At 37.0% G+C, this 22,091-nt stretch overlaps 2 protein-coding genes across 3 annotated transcripts; both read right to left on the bottom strand.

Moving 5' to 3' along the window:
- Window positions 1-46: 46 nt before the first annotated feature.
- pex11g (peroxisomal biogenesis factor 11 gamma) lies at window positions 47-3,396 on the bottom strand. Its single transcript, XM_026345883.2, is given in 6 exon segments — window positions 47-1,033; window positions 1,237-1,305; window positions 1,813-1,991; window positions 2,257-2,322; window positions 2,324-2,455; window positions 3,218-3,396. Coding segments are annotated over 6 exon segments (723 nt in total). The 5' UTR covers window positions 3,281-3,396; the 3' UTR covers window positions 47-819.
- A 4,133-nt stretch (window positions 3,397-7,529) lies between these two features.
- On the bottom strand, window positions 7,530-22,028 carry si:ch73-40i7.2 (FYN-binding protein 1). Of its 2 annotated transcripts, none has more exons than XM_026344945.1 (16): window positions 21,908-22,028; window positions 16,939-17,587; window positions 15,224-15,329; window positions 14,692-14,744; window positions 14,521-14,558; window positions 14,189-14,220; window positions 13,296-13,428; window positions 12,758-12,920; window positions 11,470-11,620; window positions 11,312-11,328; window positions 10,745-10,805; window positions 10,471-10,513; window positions 10,077-10,239; window positions 8,447-8,480; window positions 8,128-8,165; window positions 7,530-7,960 (listed from the first exon to the last, which is right to left on the bottom strand). In XM_026344945.1, the coding sequence occupies exons 1-16, from the start codon at window positions 21,908-21,910 to the stop codon at window positions 7,923-7,925; spliced, it is 1,722 nt and encodes a 573-aa protein (XP_026200730.1). In that variant the 5' UTR covers window positions 21,911-22,028; the 3' UTR covers window positions 7,530-7,922. The 2 variants fall into 2 exon arrangements, with proteins under 2 accessions (XP_026200730.1, XP_026200731.1); XM_026344946.1 differs by having other exon boundaries at window positions 15,224-15,326.
- Between the last annotated feature and the right edge of the window lie 63 nt (window positions 22,029-22,091).

Below are 22,091 nucleotides of genomic sequence, written 5' to 3'. Positions count from 1 at the left end.
AAGAAATAAACAAGTTTATCTAAAAAATGAATTATTATACATGATATAAATTATTGTACATTATATTCAGTTTACTGTCGCAGTTTGACCAGTAACATAAACAGATTTGTATAAAAAAATTACGATTTAAACAAATGCTTTGAGTTTGTTTTTAAAAATCATGTCGAGGGGATCAAGCAACTAATCATATTAATATTCCAATTACAACATTCATTATCAGATTTATAATATGGCAAAGCAACACAGTCACAGTTTCAGAATGAATGCATGAATTAAAAATCGTATGGACTGCATACATCCACAATATCTAAACATCCATTATCGTCCATATGTTAGCTGCTAGTGTTTTAATGTACTGAGACGTAGAGTTAATGTGCATCTTCTCCTCACTTTAACCTATTGTTAAACATAGTGGTTGTTGCAAAACTCACACTGAACCTCTCAGGAACAGGATGTCATCTCATACAAACAATAAAAAGTCTCATCTTCCTCAAATAATAAAGTTGTTGGCAAACATTTGTAGGTATTATCGGCTTATGTGCAAAGCAATCAGAAGCTGATCAACTACTGTTTGATTAGGACCTGTGATCCTCATCATCAGTCTATTACATTTTTTCACTTGCTAAACAGTTACAGATCCAGATAATTGTAATTGTACATATCCAGACATGTCACTTCATGCTAGACTGAAATCAATCTCCAGACACCGATAGTCTGGCTGTTGTCTGATCACATTAACGCACTTTCAGCAGTAAACTGTGTATCATTTGTTGAGCGCTGATCAAAACATCTCATCTATTCCTCACTATGAGGTTGAAATTATGTGTTGTCTGACTGGTCACTGTTGCCGGCATTCATCTGCATCAGACCAATCAGAGATGAGATCGTGCCCATCAGCCCGACCAGCCAGTTTGGGAATCGACCCGCCCAAAGGAAGCCAGGTGGCATCCAGTGAATGGCATTGCTGAGGTCAGCCATACTGCTGAGGATGGAGAGGACCTCAACTTGCATCTGTCTGTGGAGCCGAGAGCGACTGCAGAACAAAACACATGTTTATCAACACAACAAACTGACTCATATGGTTTTTCCATAAAAACACTTTAAAACAAACTGTCTCCCACTTCACCCTGATGCCCTTTTAGATTATAGGAACACTGGAGATATATTATGCATAGCATGTGTTTTAATCAACCACAAAGAGACTAAATATTTGTAATAAAGCTGCAGCAGCAACACCTGTTTTCAGCTCCGTCTATCCCACATCTCTTAAGCTTCTTCCTCAGCAACAGCAGAACTCGAAGTGACCTGAAAAACAAATGATTCACGGCTCAGACTGAAGGTGTTTTATTCTACATATTCAGCAAGTAGAGCAAAAAAAGGAGCGCCGCTTTAAAACTGCACCACTTGTAGTGCTGCATACAAAACCTCTACACTGTCGTATTATAACTAGTAAAACCTACTAGACAACGAACCTGATCTGATACTGTTGGTTAGATTATTTGTTGTAGTTTTTGTTTTTTGCAAGTTATGTTTTAGTTGTAACTAAACATTTTAAGATTATACATATAATACTCTACTGTAATTTATAAATATCTTCAGTAATATAATACACTTAAAATTCATTTTTTTATGTTTGCTTATTAAATGTGTAGAATCATTGTGCATTTCAACAGGATATTATAGTTGGAGTCATTCATGATGCTGCTTTCTTTATAAAGATTTTCTTATTTGCACCAGATTTTATCAATATTTATAAGAGGGTGGGATATGTCATTTTTAGGTCTCCACACTTTTGTGGACAGGTAACCCCACCTGAGTATCCCCAGCAGCAGCGAGGTGCCCCACAGCACCGTGCTGAACAGCCACCATTTATCAGACTTGACTCTGATGAGCTCAGCGTCAGCAGCCCACGCGATGTGTTCACAGGGGTAGTAGAGCTGGTCGGCCATGTTGGTCACCACTGATATCCAACGTACACCTGAGTCCTCCTCCTTTAAAACACATGCACAACACATTAGTGCTGCATTTTACAGGTTAGTGCCAAAACACATGATAAAATATCTACACTTATGTTCATTATTGAGCATGATTATTGTGCTTATAAACATCAAATATTATCCTAGTGTTTTCAAATGATGAAATTGAGGAACAGAGGAACAGATGTGAATCCATCCCTGCCGGATTTAAGGCAGGATGAACGATCAGACTTGAGATGGGAAACATGACGATGGAGCAGCGTGTTGTCGTGCAACTCACCTCGGCTCCAAACCCGTAGCTGTGGGAGTAGGCCAGCATGGAGAGATCGTCAAACAGCCTCAGCACCTGTCCTGCATTGGCTGAGTTGAGCTGAAAACAGTAGCAGACTTTTCCCGAGACGCTGGAACGAAGCATCTGTTTCTGTCTGACGGGAAAGTACTCCTCCAACAAGCTGGGAGCCATAACACACCGTCCTGATCTGAGGAGACCAACGGAGAAGAAGTAGTTATGAAAAACAGGAGTGTTCATCAAGGATGATAAGCTGTGCAGTGAAGGCTATGTTTTGTGATATTTGATGGTTGTGATATTTTTTATTTTTATTTTAACTTATTTTTAGACAGTTTCAATATGTGACTCCTTATAAATGGTTTATAGATTAAAAGCCACATAAGGTGCCAGGTTAAAAAAAAAAAAAACCCTTTAAAACTGGACCAAATTCAGCTTAATAAAAACTAATCTAACATTTACACCTGCTGAAACAAAGCACTGGTAACAGCTGTTAATAGCTCTATCAATATTAATTAGATCATAACGATAGTTAGTTATAGAATAGTTAAGCCAATTAATTTTCTGCTGGATTAACATTTAGTTTTTCTTATATATAATTAGTAGCTTGATTAATTATCAAATAAAATATGTAAGTTCTGAACATATTAGTTAGTCTTTTGTATATTTTCTCCCTAATAACCGAGGCAGTATAAAACCAGAATAACATATAAAAAACATAGATCTTCTGTAGCAGTATTTAGTATTTAGTATTTAGTATTTAGATTTACAGCGTTTACAAGATGGACGGATTAATGGTGAATTGTCCTAAAGCAGTAAACTCCCAACACACATGTAAACACTGCAGAAAACCCGAAACTACATAACAGAACAAAACAAAGTTACATACAACTAATGGACTATTCCATGTTAGAAATTAGCTGTGTTTATTACATGTAGCTCCATGAAAACTTACCACTTTATCTCTTCCTCTGTAGGACTCCAGCAGTCGGACCAGAGCCTCCAGAGATCGCTGCATGTCTCTGCAGCTCACACAGACTCTAAACAGGTTTAAATCAAGAGGCACCGACGTGTGAACATCTTCAGTCTGAACTATTTATCTGAACCAGCGCTCAGCTGGACTTTGAAACAGGAAGTCCTCCAAACAGACTCAAGTAGACGATCACCGAGTCAGTGGATCTTCTTCTTCTTCTCTTCCTTCTTGTTGCAGACTAGTGCTGCCCTCCTCAGTCTGGGCAGCATCATTTCATCTTTTAATATTTCCTCCATGAGCCAGTTTTGAGTATAAATTAAAGACATTTCTTTAACTTGTCAGTGATCATATATACATTGCTTTACTCTACTTCAAATTACTTCATCTACTTTGTGCAGATGATCATTTCAAGTGTTTTAATGTTTATTTATTTATTTGTTTTTTAAACTCAGTTTGACACAGACCAGGCCCGGCTCTAACCTAACCAAGTTAACCACTAGCTGTCTGAAGCTCTGTGTGTTGCTGCACAAGATGGTTGCATCGGCTTCTGGAAATTATATTTTGACCTAGTTATAATGAGCTGTACATGTTGGTTGTTGCTAAATATTTACACCCACTAATTGCTGTGTAACTGTTCATGAAGCTCACGTAGGGCTGTGGCTCTGTATGTATGCAGAGACAAATAAAACACAACAATATATACATTTAAAAATATATTCACTGTACTATTAAAACTACGTTTTTGAAATTGCCATTTTGTGATGTGTCAATGAGTTCCTGTTTAGATCACATTACATCATGTACTGTATACTACTACAACCCATTACATTTTGTCAGTTTTAATGATGCAACTATGTTATTTAAATTTTTTTTAAGAGACATTGCATCACTGTACTTCTCCGTCAAGGGCAACAACAGCTCAACAAGACAAATATCAACTGTTGAACTTCTGCACGTGGTGTTGGGTCAATATAGCAGCCACACATATATCACCACTGGGTTGCTCATTTAAAGGGAACACATATTCATTGGTAATTTTTTACCCATAGTAGTGTCAGTTTTGTTTTAAATCACTATCACTGTTCACAGTTTCACAGTTGTCAGTAAAAACCTCAAAGCCTTTACTGGAAGTGCTTTAACTCTGCAGGGCTGTGCACCTACACTTGTAGTTGACTTGAAAGTTCCCTTTCAAGTTTTTTTTCCAAATTCTTGAGTAAATTTTTCAACTTCAAAGTTTCTTTAGTTAAGTTCTTAAAGCATAATTGGATAGTTTGTTTCAGCTCATAAGCTGATTATACTTTAATGCTATTCTGATATTCATTCATTTTCCAGTTTTTCCTGCTTCTTCTGCCTCTTCACCATCGGGTCTCACTTTCTGCTGTTGATCATCACCTTCCATTAATTTTGACTGATATCATTTTCATTTCACATGTTCAGGAATTGTTGGTTTAAGTTAGGGAAGTTGTGCGGCATCAGGAATCAGCGTGCGTTTGGAGAAGCCCAACACCTTTGGAAACCACTGCACCAACCACTTCAAGCAGATTCAAGAGTAAAATGTCGTCTGTGTCAGAAAGATACAGATAAATGTGAACTGTTTCAACCTGAAATAAGTTCAACAAATGGCTTAGTTCATTCTTGTTATCCTCTGTGTTGCTTCATCCAATGAGTTATCTAACAGTAGTCACGACAGTTAACGGCTGTTAACGTTCCCTCTTCACAGTACCTGCTGTATCAGTCGGCTATGCAAAATCTCCCTGTAACATTACCCTGCAGCTCCTGCAAACCCAGCACAGCCCTGGTTATTAACCACACACATCACATCGATTGTAGACATGCAGTTGCATTCAGCACTCCTATAGAACAATTATATGTTTTAGACTAATTTGCTGTACAGCTAAGCTGTACAGTCGCGAGGCCTAGATCCATGTGCACTGTGCTTTTTACTGTTACTAGTATTTCCGTTATCACTTTTGTTTCTATTGTTATTTATCTTATAATTGGTTGTTTTTTGTTATGATGATTTTGTATTGAATTATTACTTTTTGTTGTTATTGCTGCTTGTCCTTTTTTTTAGCTGGGTGTCTCTTCTCTCTTTGTCTCTCCCTCTCTCTCCCTTCTTTCGCTCTGTCCCCTTTTTCACTTGTTCGTTCTCGAAGCTGGCAAAATATATGCATACTGGGCCATATGAAAATAAATACAGGTCACCAATCAAGAGGGGCAAACTACACCCTCAATACACATACTCCACATGAAAAAGGAAAACTGTCCAGCACAAAAAACATCCATCACTCCATGTTGCATGCTATGCTGTAGGACAGGATACAACAAATAAACAATGAATCAACAAATGTATGTTCATCCAAAGTTCTAGGTGCCAGACTGAGCTTAAACACATCTTAAACGTAAGCTGACTAGCAGGATTATTAAACCACTAACCCAGCAAAATATGTTTTGGTAATGAGACTTCACATTCATACACTAGTGTGAAGGTACAAGAATGAGTGTAGCATCCCTCACTGAAGTTTGAAACACCAAACCAATTTTAATAAGAAGAAATAAAAAGATCTACAGTTCCACAGTACTGTGGGTGTTATTACAGTGAACTGTTCACTGTTTTGGACAGGTCAGAATTAGAGGTATTATTTATTTTTAGGTAGGTTTAAATGTTGCATTCAAACAGTTAGAAAGAAACACATATATAGTGTACATGACTTATACTGTTTATATCTGCAAACTTGCACATTTTCTGTTTCTCATGTAGCTTCATATGATTTTATTTATGTAGCAATGGAACAGTAGCGTCTGGGGTTTCCAGCAGATAGAGTTTCTTTTTCTAACTTTGCTGTAGCAGTATACAGTAAAGATATACAGAAAAAGTATGTGAAACATTTGGAATTTCATGGTTTTCTGCATTAATTTGTCATAAAATGTGCTCTTTGGCAAACTTCAGGCAGGCAGCAATGTTACTTTTAGGAAGCAGCAGCTTCCTTTGTGGTGTCCTGCCATAGACACCCTGCTTGTTCAATGCTTTACCTACTGTAGACTCATAAACACAGACGTTAACCAGTTCCAATGACGCCTTCAAATCTTTGGTTGTCACTCTGGGTTGCTTCTTTACCTCATTGATGAGTGCTTATTGTGCTCTTTTGACTGGATGCCCACTTCTTGGTAGAACAGCGACAGTCCCTACTCTTTCCACTTACACTATAAGGTATTATTATATCATATAGTTATTATTTTAGGCACATTATATTTGTTAGTGCTATTGACATAGATAGAGATCAGATCACATTTTCTGCCAAATGATGCAGAAAACCATGAAATTTATACCAAAAGGTTCATGTATTTTTTCTTGCCACTGTACCTTTGTGTTTTTGTGACTGACTGATGATCTTAGTTAATAATGTGTTCTTACGTACATCACTGCACAGACAGCGGTGATGTGTGTGCTCATTCTCTGTGTTCCCATAGAAAGAGAAAGTACAAAGACCAGGAGCATGATGATCAACCGTAAATTAAGAAACCACCAAACGTCACCATGTTGTTCAAGAACAAGTAGAGACCAAATGTTCTAAATCTATTATCTTTTCTCTCTCCTCTTTCCACTCATCCCATCTGGTCAAGGCAGATGACCACCCCACCATGAGCCTGTTTCTGCTTGAGATTTCATCCCTCTTTCCACTGTTGCCCAGTGCTTGCTCAAGAGGGTTAGGTTTGTCTCATTATACCTTTATAAGGATCTGACCTGGCTGGGGGCGGCTGTCAGCAGCGCTCTGTGCCAGCACACATGTTGTTGTGCATGGAGCCACATCCCTAAACGCAGAGTGACAACGTCATTTTTACCTAAATGGCTTTTGAATGGTATGACATGGTTTGATGTCTTAGAAGAAGCTTCAGCTCATTTTACTTTCACCATCCTCATCTGTATACAAAAACATGTGACTTGAAGAATCTTTTCAAAGAAATATATACAAAATAAAACAGCTTGAGTGTTAATGCGACTAGTTCAGGGGATGAATTACAAATAGGAACTAGTACAGTATGTCCTTTACTCACTCTATGCCACTCTGATTCTTTCCTTAGAAGAAGATAAAAATGGAAGACGACATTATCACAGTATATTTTTAATTGATTTTGCAATTTATTTGTTTCAGTTGATTGAACAATTATTTAAACGTTATTAGTTATGAATTACAAATATAATTTTGTAGGGAATGTAATTGCAACTGAATTATGTTTTCTGTTAACATAATGATCACATGTTAATAAAAATAAATTCACATTGGGACACAAATACCAGAAAAAAACATTTTATTTATTTTAAATTATCTCAGTCATCGAGCAATACACAAAGCTACAGTTATAGTGTACTCATTTTCTATACAAGCAGTTTGACAAACACTGAAATGATAAGTTTGTTATTCTCAGCACTGGGAATGTGTGTGTGTGTGTATGTGTGTGTGTGATAGTTTTTTATGGGTTCACATAGTTTCTTTTAGTTTTCATTTTAATGCAGTATAGTTTGTTTGTTTGAGAGAATATGTAAATCTATCTTCAGTTTAGCTTTTGACTTAGCCAAGTTTTTTACAGTTACTGTCTTAAGTAGCTTAAGTTTGACTTAACTTTTCTATTATTAGATTATTTCCCTGTCTCTTACTGTGAGTGTGTGTGTTTAGTTTGACATGCTTTAATAATCAGTGTGGGAAGAGTCGTTGTCATAAACATCTGAAAAGAAGGGGAAAAAAACAAATGAGAAAAAACTGTTTCTTAGAAATAGATTTAAAAAGTGAGACAAACAGGATTGCTTTGAAAATTCAAACGACACTGGATGTTCCATTAGTTCATTTTGCACTGAATGTGTTAAAGAACCTGAAGATCAAAAGATAACTCACCGCCCAGATAATCGACGTCATCATAAATGTCTCCTTCCCTGCAAAGGAAGACAGATGTTAAACTGAGTGCAGAAGGGTTATTCCCACTGACATTTCTGTGTAAAGCCAAAACCAAAACAAAATGTAGTGTACTAGATACAGTAGAATATATAACATTTTAGCTAACTTCAGATAATGTGTGTAAGTATAGAAGTATGTCCACACTTGTCAATACTGTGTGTATTTTATTCTATAACTCTTACAACTTTACATTGAGTTAAATAAGTTAATAGTGTCAAAAACAATGTGAAGATACAAAAAATGAGAAAGATTCACTTACAATGGAAGAAGAAGAGACCTGGACACGTAACCATCTGTGAGACATGAGACAAAACGCAGATTTAATTAAAACTGTAAATATGTATTTTTTTGTAAAGTATGTGAACCTTTTGAAATTTCATGGTTTTCTGCATTACGTTTTCATAAAAAGTGATCTGATCTTCATCTAAGTTAGAAAAAAGAAAATTGATTGCATCTGTGTTTTTGTTTATTGTCCTGTTACATCACTCAACTTCTACAGAGTTTCAGCTGACGTACAGACATTCTCACATTATTCTGAAGAATTGTTTGATGTATTTGGGAATTCATCTTATTTCATCATATTTCCTCCACCATACTTTACGGTTGGGAGGATGTTTTCATGAATAAATGCTGTGCCCTTTTTATGCCAGATGTAGCGCTGTGTGTTCTTTCCAAATAGTTCAATCTTAGTTTCAAAAGTCCACAGAAAATTTTGCTAATACCGCTGTGGAGTGTTCACGTGCTCTTTCACAAACTTCAGGCGTGCAGCAATGTTCTTTTTAGTAAGCAGCAGCTTCCTTTGTGGTGTCCTGCAATAGACAACCTGCTTGTTCAATGTTTTACCTACTGTAGACTCATAAGCACAGACATTAGCCAGTTCCAATGAAGCCTTCAAATCTTGGGTGTCACTCGGGGTTGTTTCTTTACCTCACTGATGAGTGTTTGATGTGCTCTTGGGATCATTTTGACTGGCCGCCCACTTCTTGGTAGAGTAGCCACAGTCCCAGAGAGACTCCATTTGCAGATTGTTTGTCTAACTGTAGTCTGGTGAATTTCTGGTGAAAGTCTTTGACATCACTTTGTAACCCTTTCCAGCTTTATGTAAATCAACAATTCTTGTCCTTAGAGCCTCTTAAAGCTCCTTTTGGTAAGGCATGGCTCACATAAGTACATTCGTCTCACTCAAAAAACCTGAGTGGTTTTTGTCAGTCAAAGTAGCTCTAGTCCAACCCAATAAAATAATTTTCTTAAGTTATGCTAAAACCTGACTCCAATTAGATTTTTTGAGGTCATTATTCACTATGAGGTTTTTATGGATGTAAACATAAAATAAAGACATAAAAGAGTAGATTTAGTTTTGAGTTATTATTTTAGACACATTATATTTGTTAATACTCTGAACTTAGATAAAGATAAGATCACATTTTATGACAAAATAATGTAGAAAACCATGAAATTCACATACTTTTTCTTGCCACTGTACATATACAGTATTATCTACTGTTTATTTTTACTACACTGTCACTGACAAGCATTATCATGGTAGAAAAGAAATATTTTGGAAACTTCGAAATGAGAATATGTTGTTCTGTAAGATGCCGATCAACTAAAATTTATGTTGCATTAAGGCTACTGTATCTTTTTGGAACTTTGCAGATGTGTTGTGCACAGACATCATTATTAACAAATGAGGTTGTGAGGCTGTTAGGTTTGTCAATGCAATAGACAAGATCAAAAAACTTTACTATAAACACACCTATACAATTCACAAATCCACGCATTATGGTTTTCACTATTATAATCTTTGACACATTGTTTACTCATTGGGTTCTGTTGACTTTGGTAATGCCTCATCAACACTTACTAAGAAGAGAGAAAATAATACATACATTTTCCATTCTGGTTGCGACACAGAGCTTTCTTGCTGTTGGTTAACTGGATGACATCCAAGATTTCTCCCTGAGACACCAACAGATCTTTGGTACCTGGCTTCTTTATGATGCTGTTAGGATCTACCATCATTGTGTGCAGAACTCTGAGCGGACCGTCATACTAGAAAACAATAGTTATGAGGGCATATAAGATGTTTATTTTATATATATCATGTTATAGTTTGGGGTTTAACATGGGGTTCCTCAGAGATCAACCCTGGATGCCAATTTCTTCTTTTTGTATTCATGTTGAACCCGTAAGTCAGGAGTACATTTTATTTCACTTCTATGCTGATGACATTGCTTTAAGTACCACCAAACAATCTGGCATGAGAGTGTGAAAATGATTTACCTTAAATTTCTTTCGTAGATCTTTCTCTTTTTTGGGATCTATGCTGAAAACGATTTCACAGTTTGTTAGATAATCAAATGTATTGAATAATCAAGTAGCATACAAATAAGATAAACAAAACCTGTTTTGATCAGTTATCTCGGTAACTAAAACTAACTGATTAATTATAGATCCTCATTTACATTACAATTAAACTATAGCTACATTTAACATTTAACATTACATTTATAGTAATTTCCTGTTGCCTTTTATTGATACAGATGTGAATAGATACCTGATTTCAAGTGGTGGTGGAGGAAAATCCTCATTTAATGGACGAACATCATCATAGTCATCTGTGGACAAAAAAAAGTACAGTAAAGAAAAACCTACAGCGTTAAAAGTAAAGTAAAAATAATTAATAAGCAATAATAAGAAATAAATAATAACAAACTGTTCCAAACATTTAGCATTAACATAGAAAAAACATAACCCACATTGTAGGCTAGCCAACTAATATGTTTTGGTGAAATGTTACAGAATGTTTTAGGATCAAGTTGCTAATTCTTAACTATACAACTACAGTAGATGCTACTGCTGCTGCTGTTGATTATGGAGTTCAGGGGAACTGAGGATTCTAGATGAATGGAGTTAAATTAAGAAGTCAGAGACGTCTTCTAGTGAAGATCCAACTTTTTCATAATGCGCAAACAGACTCATGCGCATTCACCCCCTCCTTATTTCCCATGGTTAAGGATTCTACAAACATCGAGGGGTTGTGAATGGGATCAGCTTAATGGATAAACTGATTTCTTTTCCAGCTTTGGCCGAGTGTTCTCATGTGTGCTCTGTTTTTACTTACCATCATCTTGAAGCATACTGTAGAGAAGAGGAAACGCAAGCAACACGTTAGTGTGAGTAGATGTAGATGAAACTGATGAAAAAGACATTTCATTTAAAGCATTTCTCTTACAATATAGGAAAAACTCACTACCACAGTATGAACATGACATAATTTACCTGTCTCTGTTGTTTAAGTCCGTATTCGACATCTGTGGGGGGTCTGGTGGTGGTGGAGGTAATGATGATGTGTCCATTTTTCTAGACTGGAGCACTTTGCGCTTCACTGCCTCATAGTCAATATCCACACATGTGTTACTGATGTATCCATCTGCACGGTAACAGAAGGACATGAAGGACTCATCAGTTTTATTACTGTGCATTATTATTGCTGTATATAACCCACTACAATTATTGTATTGTATTATAGATATCTTTGTTCACAATTACTTATCTATAAATGCATAGTAAGTTATTGGGGAATTATTAATTGGGAAAATTTTGTAGAGCAAAGAATTACAATTAATTAATTTTATTAAATCAATATTAATGTAATATAAAGTTGTCACACATATTGTTTAATTCATTTGTTTCTGGCACTGGTAGAATAGCAGAATAGTCGCAGGCAACGGAAGTATACCGTATTTCTTTTATCTGCAACAGCAGAAGAGATCAAAAATAAAGAATCCAAAGTAAACAGACAAATAAATTGTGATTTTATGACTTTTTTCATTCTTATTTTAAAGTGTCTAAAATTTCCAGTCAATTCTAGTTTAGTCACTATCAGTGTGAGTTAAAGTTATATAAACTTCAACAACACTACTTTTATAACATAACCGTGTACATAATCTACAAACACAAATAGAAGTAAACAGATGCTAAAAGTTTGAGAAACATGGCTAGAAGAACATTTTGCTTTCATAGAAAGTTGTGTAGCATCTGCATAAAAAATAACTGCTATTTCTTTTGAGGCATAGTCCTTTGAGGAACAAGTAACAGATAAAACAGGTTCAGTTTCAAGGTCTAAACTTGATTCTCACAAGTACAACCACACGTCATGCCTGCCAAGGTGCAGAAAATGCAGAAGCAACTGCTGCAAAATTAAGTTTCAGTTTCTTGATATGCATATTTTCCCACCAAAGCCAGGTTTGTAATCTCACTCAAAAACCAAACAAACATAAAACATGTTAAAACAGGTGGATAGAAACTCTTTTACCCTACAGATACAAAAACTGCTGCTGAATAGTCAGAGTAAACTCTGACACACAGTAGTGCCCAACATGAAATCCACAAACTTGTCACCTATTGAAAACTGTTATGTGAATTTGTCAGTGTCAATAGTTCTTGTAGTATCTGTTAGGTTGATTTAGCTGTAGTGTTCTTTTATGTCTATTTATAAAGAGGTTCTGATGAAACTGTTTCCTACATGATTTCCCTGTCATGATTTCAGACAGATTTCAAAACTTACAGCTTCCATTCAAAGAGCGAGCCAACCATTTCCCTCCTGGGTTATTTTTCACTCGGACGATCTCCACACTCTCGCCTTGCCGTACACTGAGCTCCAATTTTCCTCCTCCATACCAATCATGTCGGACTTTGGCTGTATGAATAACATCCACCTCCCCTTCCAACTACAGAGGAACATAAAATTAAATCATGAAAATTGACAATTAACAGAAATAAATAAGATTTGGATTGGGATGGAGTGCACAGAATCAAAGAAGCCTGTATTTAAAGATATGTAGTTGAATTTGCAAATTTCATGGAAATAGCTCTGGTTTAAATTAAAACTAAAAGATAAATTCATAAAAACTTAGTTTATAAATTCACAACACTCATAGCATTCATGTAAATGGAGAATCAGCTGCAGTAATCTTGATTCATAAGATTTTTCGCCTTCAGTGCTTCCCTGTTTTATAAGACCACATTTGTCAACTGTTGTCAATGTCAACTAAAGGTTAGAAGTCTATGCTATCAGCTATTGGCTTTGGTGTTAGGTTCCTTACCTGAAAGTTTTTCCTTAGCTCATTCTCTCGTTTCTGACGCTCCATCTGCTCTTTCCTCTCCTGTTCCCGTTGCTTCTTTGCATCTTTCTTGCTCGTCTTGATGTCTTTTGCCCGGTTTACCTCCACGTGGTCCCTATGAACACACAGTTAACATACAAAATTACCTTTTAAGACACTTCTCCACATAACAACAGACAGCTAGTATAGATATAGTATACTATACAATATACAGTGTTATACAGTACAGTATAACTTATTTTATCTGCAGAAAAAGCTACAAGATCACAGTTGTTGAAAGAGAACAATCATGGTAGCTAATACATTAATTCTGCAACAAGCGTTGACAGTGTTTTCACCTTGTGTGGGGACATTTCTTACTACGTTTTGTCACAATATCCTGCTTTGACAAGAAGTACAGGATGTTGAAACAGAAACAGGAGAGATTTCACAAAAACACAGAAATTTATAAATGAAGTAAAACTGCATTACACACTCAATGAAACATCCTGCAGTCACACTAAACCTTATCAAAAATGCTTTTGTGACTTTAAAACTAGGGATCAGAGGATCGGATACCAAATAACTTTTTCTTTGGAGCTTCACCTTGATTAACTGTGGCTTGGATATTTATGTTGCTTGGAGCAAAAGGATTTTTTAAATCAGCAAACATAAACTGTATGATTAGCAAACTTATTCTACGTGGCTCATATTAGTTACTCACTACTGTGGTAGCAGGTGTTACAACATTAGTTGCTGTAGTTGTGGTAGCAGTGCGTGCAAAAATTACAGAGCAGTGACCAAAATTATAAAAATAGTGTCCTCTGCAGCTGCAGGCACACACACCATACGCACACACAATATTTAATTGGTAAAAGCAGGAGAATTACACTTACTCATCAATAGACTCATACACGTCATCATTATCCTGCAAAAGAAGAATATTCAATTAGAAACACAACTCACTTCTGCTCATTTATGATCCATAGATTGAATATCTCTTAATACTTTTTCAAAGCTTGTATCAAAGAATTCAGGCTTTTGTCGCAGGAGTAGAATATGAAGATGGCTTTCTAGGATTACAAACTGGAATTTAAACTTTATTTCAATTTGTTTTTAGTTTTAGCAGTGTGGAGTGTAGGATGTTCTCACAAGAGGAGCCACCTGCTTTTGAATTCTAAAAATGTGAGACTTTTTACAGTAAGTCAGTCAGTTTCAGTTTACTTACCCCATCCAAACACTGTGAACTGTTGTCACTCAACGACTCTGTGAAGTCACATGGTATAAAAACATGAAAGGCATGTTGGTCTTTCACAAAAGTAGCACAGCCTTTTACATAATGTGTGATAATCAGAATATCAAAAGAGAACTAAGAGGTCTTTTTTTAAGTTATTTTTACCGTTCTTCTCAAAGCTTGCAATGTCATCATAGTCCTGGTCATCAACAATGTCCCTGAAACCAATAGAAATGTGTTGTTTATAAAGCTACTACTATTTTCTAGCAAAATGTTTTATTATATCTGCACTTATATTCTGAAATGTTTCACTGTGTTGCCTAAATGGCATCGTGTTTCTGTGAAATATATATTTACATACAGTTCAAAGCAGTTGTAAATCAACTTAATTATTTAGACAAAGTGTTGCAATGCTTTCACCACAGAGACCAAAGAAAACAAAGACGGATGCGAAGAAGAAACCAGACATAATGTAATTCACATTATATTATTATTTCTTATATTGACATGCACCTCGACAACTTGACGCCTGACTATGTAAAAGTTATTCTGTGCTAATTATGATTTGTTTTCATCAAAGTGCACTGTGTGTGTGTGTGTACTGTGAACATTGTTTGTGGTGGGTTTAAAAAAACAACAATTTCCTGCATCTTTACATCATGAGACTAGTTTTTACAGTTTTTGTTTGTGTACTCACATGGAGGCGGTCTGGCGTGGCAGCCTGCTGGGTTTAATGGATCGTTCTGGTGGTTTTGGAGGACTCATTACGGATATTTTTCTGCCTGTTGAGCCTGGGGAATCTGCTGGGGATGTAAATACACAGACACACAACTGTCAATGAAAACAGCATTTTCCTAAAGGATGCTTATTAAAAAAGCAAAAACAAAAAGAAAGACGCACATTACCAGTTTCCTTTAATGACTTTTCTTACATTAACTGCTGTTAGTTACAACATCTTCACATACAGTGAAGCATACAGAAATTGTATAAACACTTGTTTACACAGCATCAACTTAAACTGGACAGATATTACTAATTTGAACTCTTAACCTTTTTTTTGTTCAAATGTGCCAATTAACAGGCACAATACTAGTTGATTCAATTAAAGTAGTACTTCAGAGTTTAAAAAACAATACAAGCATTGTATTTATGCCCAAATATGATTTGATGGTTTAGATTTTAATGCAAGTCCTAAAAACTAGATAACGAGAACCAAATTAAACAAACGAGACAACAAAATGGCACATTAATCAATTTTCTAGGGATTTAAACCAATTGTAAGTATTTGTTTATGGTAAAAAGGATTATCATTTAAAATGAAGGTGAAGTTACACAAAGGTGTTTCAATCATGTGTGAGTCTGCGAGGCCTTGTCTTATTTAAAATAAGATAAATCTGGGTCTGATCTTGAAAGCACAGGTTTGCAAGTGTGTCATGGCTTGAACAAAGCAGATTTCTGCAAACCTAAGAAGAAGATTTATTGATACTCGCCAGGCTTGAAAGTGTTACGAAATAATTTGGACTCCAGTAGTCAACTGGTGTCAAGCAGGTTGTTTACAGTTGGAGAACATTCAAAATCACTGCTGGTTGACCAACATAGATCACACCAAGAGCAAGGCATGTAGTAGTCTGGGCATTCATAAGGAACCCCAAACTACATGCCTCTCTTTCAGTGACTAATATCAGTGTTCACCATCTGTGAACACTGAACAATGAGGATTTGCATTGCAGATTTGCAAGGAGAAGCAACTCATCTCCAAACAGTCTACAGTCTAACTCATCTACAGTTTGTTAGAGGTCATGTGGATGAGACAAACTCCTACTGGAAGAATGTTCTGTGGACAAAATGGTTAAAACATAAGAAGTGTAGTGTTTTTAATGAGTCAAAGTCCAGACCTTGATCCTACACAAATACTGTGGAAGGACTTTAAACAGGCAGAAAGAAACCAGGCAAAGTCCCTGATTTTAAAGATGAATGGGCTAAAACATTACAGCAATGGTTTAATCTAGCAAAAGATGGGTCACTCCAGTTTCTGATTCTGGTAAACACAAATGTAAGACTTCCCTTATTTCCTTTTCGGCATTTATACAGAAACAGTAAATGGTTCACAAACTTCGCAAACACATAAACAAGCCTAACTATAAATTAAGGTCAGACATTTGCTTTTTTTTTGCTTTCTGTTTTTTTCTTGCCCGACAAGAAATAAACTAGTTGATCTTGATCTTAATCTGACTTTTAGTTATATCAGCCACTGTCATGGCTTCACCAGGGTGATAAGGAGAATTAAACGTTAAAACAAAATTAACTTTATTAAAGAGTAGTAATTAGATGGATGTTTACATCATCTTCACTGGTCAGTTTGGTCACGCTGATTAAAAATCTGTGACGTACTAATAAGACAAAGAATCTCACCATCACTTTTCCTCGATGGCGGCAGGGCCGGTCGTCGACTAAACCTCATAAAAGGCTCCAGGTTGACGTTGGGGGGACGTTTTGGTTTCAAGGGCAGGGGTCCCTCTGGGGGCAGGGGCTTCATCAGTGGGGTCACCTCCCCTCCGCTCCTCTGTCTGGATTGCTGACGGAGCGGTACAGGATTGGAGGCCGGAGCTGGTGCAGGTAGCTGAGGTAGCGCTGGGGGCAGGCTTGGGATTGGGGCTGGTGCTGGGCCCAAGGGTGGCTTGATGCCTGCAGGCCTCTGGTGCCTCAGCATCATGGTTTGTAGCATCTCGCCCGTCTGCTTGACCTTGGTGGCATCTGTCTGCTGTATGGATGATCTGACTGCAGGGTTAGGAGGTGGTCGAGTGAAGGTATTAGGCCTAGGGGGGATGGAGGCCATTGGCTCTATCCTTGGTAGTCTCACCGGGCCTGGTCCAGCCATAGGAGGAGGAATAATGGGCGACAATCTGTGATGGGCCAGGTTGTTCTCTGTCACTGGCAGGATCACTCTCCCAAAACTAGGCCGTGGAGATTTTGGGGAGTTGCTGTCCCGGCTGCTGGCGTCCGAGGTGTTGGCCTTGCTGTTGAAGCGGGCCCTCAGAGCCTTGACATCAACGTTCTCCTCCTGAAAAACAACACAGGAGCACAAACTCACTTCGCTCTGCTCTGTTTCTGAAGCAGGAAGTTAGCTGCACAGTGCACAGCAAGGCATGCCCCCTACGCTCACAAACACACACCACTTGTCAAACCCCCACGCTATCTTTACGAAGTGAGAATGCACCGTGCAACAACACAGCTTCCTGGTTGTTTTGATCTTCACAGAGCTGATAAGTCCCCACCAACTCTCTGCAGCACACAGAATTTGTTAAAGTGCAACAAGGCAGAGAAGGAAAAGCGCAGCAACTCCAAACGACTCTTGTTGTATTATCTCCCCCCTTCTTAAAACAAAGTTACATAAATCTATCACATATGGCTGGTACTTTTGACATCATTGTGTGTGTGTGTGTGTTCCTCAATCACATCAAAACATACAGTCATGTTATAATAATTTCAGAAAATATTACATTGACATTGCATTTCCTGGAGACTTTACTATAGAGATTTAACTGTAACCCTCATTGTAACACAAAAAATTACTTAGACTTTGGGTACCTTGGGGGAACTTGCTTTGTACCTCCCAAAAATGGTAAGTCTCTTTAAAATGACATTGTAAGCAGCTTCATGTCTCCACAACATGGGTGTACACCTACTGTACTTAAGTAAAAGTAGTAGCGCTACATTGCAGAAATCTAATTTACAACTAAAAAAAAGAGAACTGCATTCAAAATTACTTCAGCAAAATGTAATCCAAGTATTCAACATTAAAGTCACAGGTCTCTATTTCGTTCTACACTGAACATCAAAAAGTAATTTGTTCATTATGATCTGGATCTGCTACACAACTTATAAATAGAAGATAGAATATGTATGATGCCATTGACATTTTTTTTTCTAAATTTTATATTGGGTATATGGTTTTTAAAATGTATTCACAGCCTTGATGCATGTGTTGTACTTTGGTCTTTTAGGCTCACAGTGGTAATAACATGCAAACCAGAGTCATTAAAACAGCCTACATGCTTTGAAGATGAGCATGAACTGTGAAGAAGTTCATAAGCTGTCACCATGGCAGGTTTTATATATTATATTTGCATTGCATGTATCTGTGTATTGTGAGCTCATCTGCTGTCTGCTGCTATTCTGCGTTTATTATTTACAGGATGTTTTGAAGTAATTTCCTGTCTGTTTATCGTACGGAATAGCATCATGTTGCTGATCTGCTGTCATTTATTGAGACAGGATGATCATCACGCAGTAGGTGACTATAAAAAAACACTCCAGACCAGTATTTTGACACTTACTCTAACACATGGCCCTGCAGTAAATTCGAATGCAGGGCTGTTTCTAAACTCTACATCCTCTTCACAAACTCAACACCATACACACATTTGACAGTGACTGTTATCACATCAGTCCTGGTTTTGCATATTGTGTTTATAATAATACTATATTACCACGTCTTTGTTTAAATTATTCTATTAGTATTCAGGTGTCTTTACTTCTCATCGTCTGAGTCAGTTTGTTTAACACCAACAAAATATATTTAGAAACCTGAATAAAAGCAACAGAGTTTTAAATTTAATTGGAGAAATCCAGGTGGCAAATCCAGCTTTCTCTAAACCAGGATTATATCTTCTTTAGGTTTCTGAAACCAGATGATGCTAACATGTCAAAACATTACTGAGACACTCGAAAAATCTGACCACAGCTGGGCTGGTGTTTGTAATTGCACTCAGTGTTTGTATTTAGCGTGGATGGAATATAAATTTCATGCTCCCTTTAACTGTACTGTCTTCAAGTGGATGACATGCTTCCTCAAACCTACATCAAGTCTTATTAGGATGTCACATAGAAATGTTTTTAAAGCCATAACATCAGACTCAGGGTAAATTTAGTTTTTCTAAGACAGGTCAGGATTTTGTATCTATATTTTGTAGGGTTTCTTTATCTAGTTGTATCCCTCCATCAGTCAGATTACTTATCATAAAATTATATTCTAATCTGTTTCTCAAAGACTTCCGATGTCGTGACACTTTCACTTTGTGCACATTTGAATGGTTTCATTGAGTTCCTTTAGCTTTACTTTATAATATTTTAATATAATTTACTGAGAGCTCCTTCACAGTGTTGATGTTGGAGAGGGAGGTAAACAACAAACTGGACTGGATAAAGAACTCACAAAAAGGCTCAGAGCCGGATGTATTTCTGAGGCGGCTCAGGTCCTTCAAAGTCTGCTGCACCGTGCTGCAGATGTTCTATGAGTGTGTGGTTCCTGTCTCATCTTCTATGCTGTGGTCTGCTGGGTCCGTCACATGAAGGTGGCAGACACTAACTGGCTAAACAAACTGTTCAGGAGGGCTGGCTCTATTCTGGGGGTGGAGCTGGACCCTCTACATGTTGTAGCTGAGAGGAGGATGCTGTTCAAACTACTCTCAATCCTGGACAATCCCTCCCACCCACTGCACAGTGTGTTGGCTGGACAGAGGAGCACGTTCAGCCAGAGACTGATCAACATTAGCTGCTCCTGAGTTTTCTGTGTTGATGTTGTTATGTATTTGTGTTGGTCTGGATCTTATCTGGTTGTGGTTCTTTTTTCTGTCTTTGTTAAGAACTACTGTGAAAAGACAAAACAATTTCCCTCTGGGATTAATAAAGTTTTTTGAATATTGAATGAATTGAATCTTGAACAACAGTTGGAATTAATCTTTCAGTGGTAGCTGATAAATGTGGTATAAACAATTTTGCCTGTTGTGTTGGAAAATTGTCAATAAATTTAGAGCTAATAAACAAACTAAGAAAAGGGCTTATTAGTGCTGACACGAGTCATAAGTCTCTGTGATGTTATTCTGTCAACACATTTTAGCCCAACAAAGAAATAATTGTATTAGTTAAAACACAGCAGTTGGAGTCATATGACGTTTGTTTCTCAGAGGACTGGTGAGCTAATCGAACTAAAAATAAATAAAAGCAAACTTTGTGATGAACAAAAAGTTTCGTGCTCTATTATGTTGACAAAAATAAAACACGACGATAATAAAAGGATCAGATACTAAAGGAATTCCACCATCTATGGTCTGAACATAAAGCTGCAACTGAACAGAGGCTATGAAGCAGAGCAGGAAGTGCTCACAACCACACACCTCTGTACCGTAGCCAGCATCCTGCGCCGGTTACCATAGAAACGTCATCTGCCGTCACCTCTGCACCAATAAGCTGCAAACATGCTCACAGTTGTGAGTGTTATTACAAGGAACAAAGGAAGCAAACTAAAGCCTTTTCTGTACACCACAAAACACACACCGGGTTCCACTTTCAGTCAGTGAGCGCCTGCAGAAGACAGTGTCATGCATGTGTGTGCACGTTGCCTTTTGTGACACATGGACTTTGAGGGTTTAAAAACGGTCTCACCACAGATGGTAGCTGTGCAGGTGTGCTGCAGGGAAAGCCATATGAAACTTAGTTATATAACTATGAAATATAATTTCAGCGATAACTTATGTTGTGCTTGTTCTGGGGAATATTGTTAAAGTCTAGTGTAAATCTCTTTTAAATATATATACCTCAAATAGTTTGTAAAAGTATTTGATCACATGTAGTTGAAGGCACTTTGAATTGCACTGTACAAAAAGTGCTTCAAAAATAACATTTGACTAAAAATAGTGTTAATGTGATGCCAGTCGGTCTCTGCTACAGAAAACAGACATTTATAGTAGATGATTGATTTGTTTAAGAGCTGCCAAACTGTAATACATCTATTTGCATTGCAGGTTAGAGTCATGATAATATAAATTGTTTGTGCACCCTAACATGGAGGAAGTGCAGAATCTTTTACAGTTAAAAAACTAAACATCAGCAACAAGCTTGAAGCTCCACTGAGCTCACTGTGAATCATTAACAAGTGATAGCTGCGTAATAAAGTTGTCTTTCATCAGCAGCAGCGTGAACATTCCTTTTTTTCACAATCCAACTTCCTCTTTTTGCTCCGAATATTATGCAATTGCTGTCGAGAATAACTGAAACTGAACACTCTAGAGAGCCAGGATGTGCCATTTCAAAACGTCAGATCACGTATGTAACAAAAATAATTGTAAACCAGGTTAAACGTGTATAGAAGAGTATTCAGTTACACTATAGAAGGTAACTGAGGTTTGAGCCACAGAAACAATAGAATGTATATACGAGCAGTCGGGTTATTCATAGATGCTGTGATGGTCAAGAGGAAATGGCCAAAATGAAACAGTCAACACATGGAGAAAAGTGTGAACCGTAGAGTAGAAGAGCTCAAATTACTTCATTCATTCATTAGTTTAAAGTAAAATATAAAATAAATAAAATAATTTCTTACCATATTTGCTTTTAGTGGTGGTTCAGTGGTGGATAAAGTGCTTCATGTCCAGCAGTGATTCAGTATCCAGGCTGATGCTTCTGTACAGTGAGCTACATGACCTGTGTCACTAAACTTACGGTAAATGAGGAAATGCTCAGTGTGGGCAACAGAGTGACAGCGCCACAACACTGGATCAGTGTAT

This window comes from Anabas testudineus, chromosome 4 (assembly GCF_900324465.2).
Source record: "Anabas testudineus chromosome 4, fAnaTes1.2, whole genome shotgun sequence".
Classification (NCBI taxonomy): Eukaryota; Metazoa; Chordata; class Actinopteri; order Anabantiformes; family Anabantidae; genus Anabas; species Anabas testudineus.
Note: the sequence above shows the minus strand (reverse complement) of the source record. Positions and strands in the feature narration are given on the sequence as shown.

Coding starts and splice junctions, on each gene's coding strand:
- si:ch73-40i7.2 (XM_026344945.1), bottom strand. Junction 14,745..15,223: donor CCACGCCAGACCGCCTCCAT/GTGAGTACACAA, acceptor TATTGGTTTCAG/GGACATTGTTGATGACCAGG. Junction 13,429..14,188: donor GTGTATGAGTCTATTGATGA/GTAAGTGTAATT, acceptor GTGTGTTCATAG/GGACCACGTGGAGGTAAACC.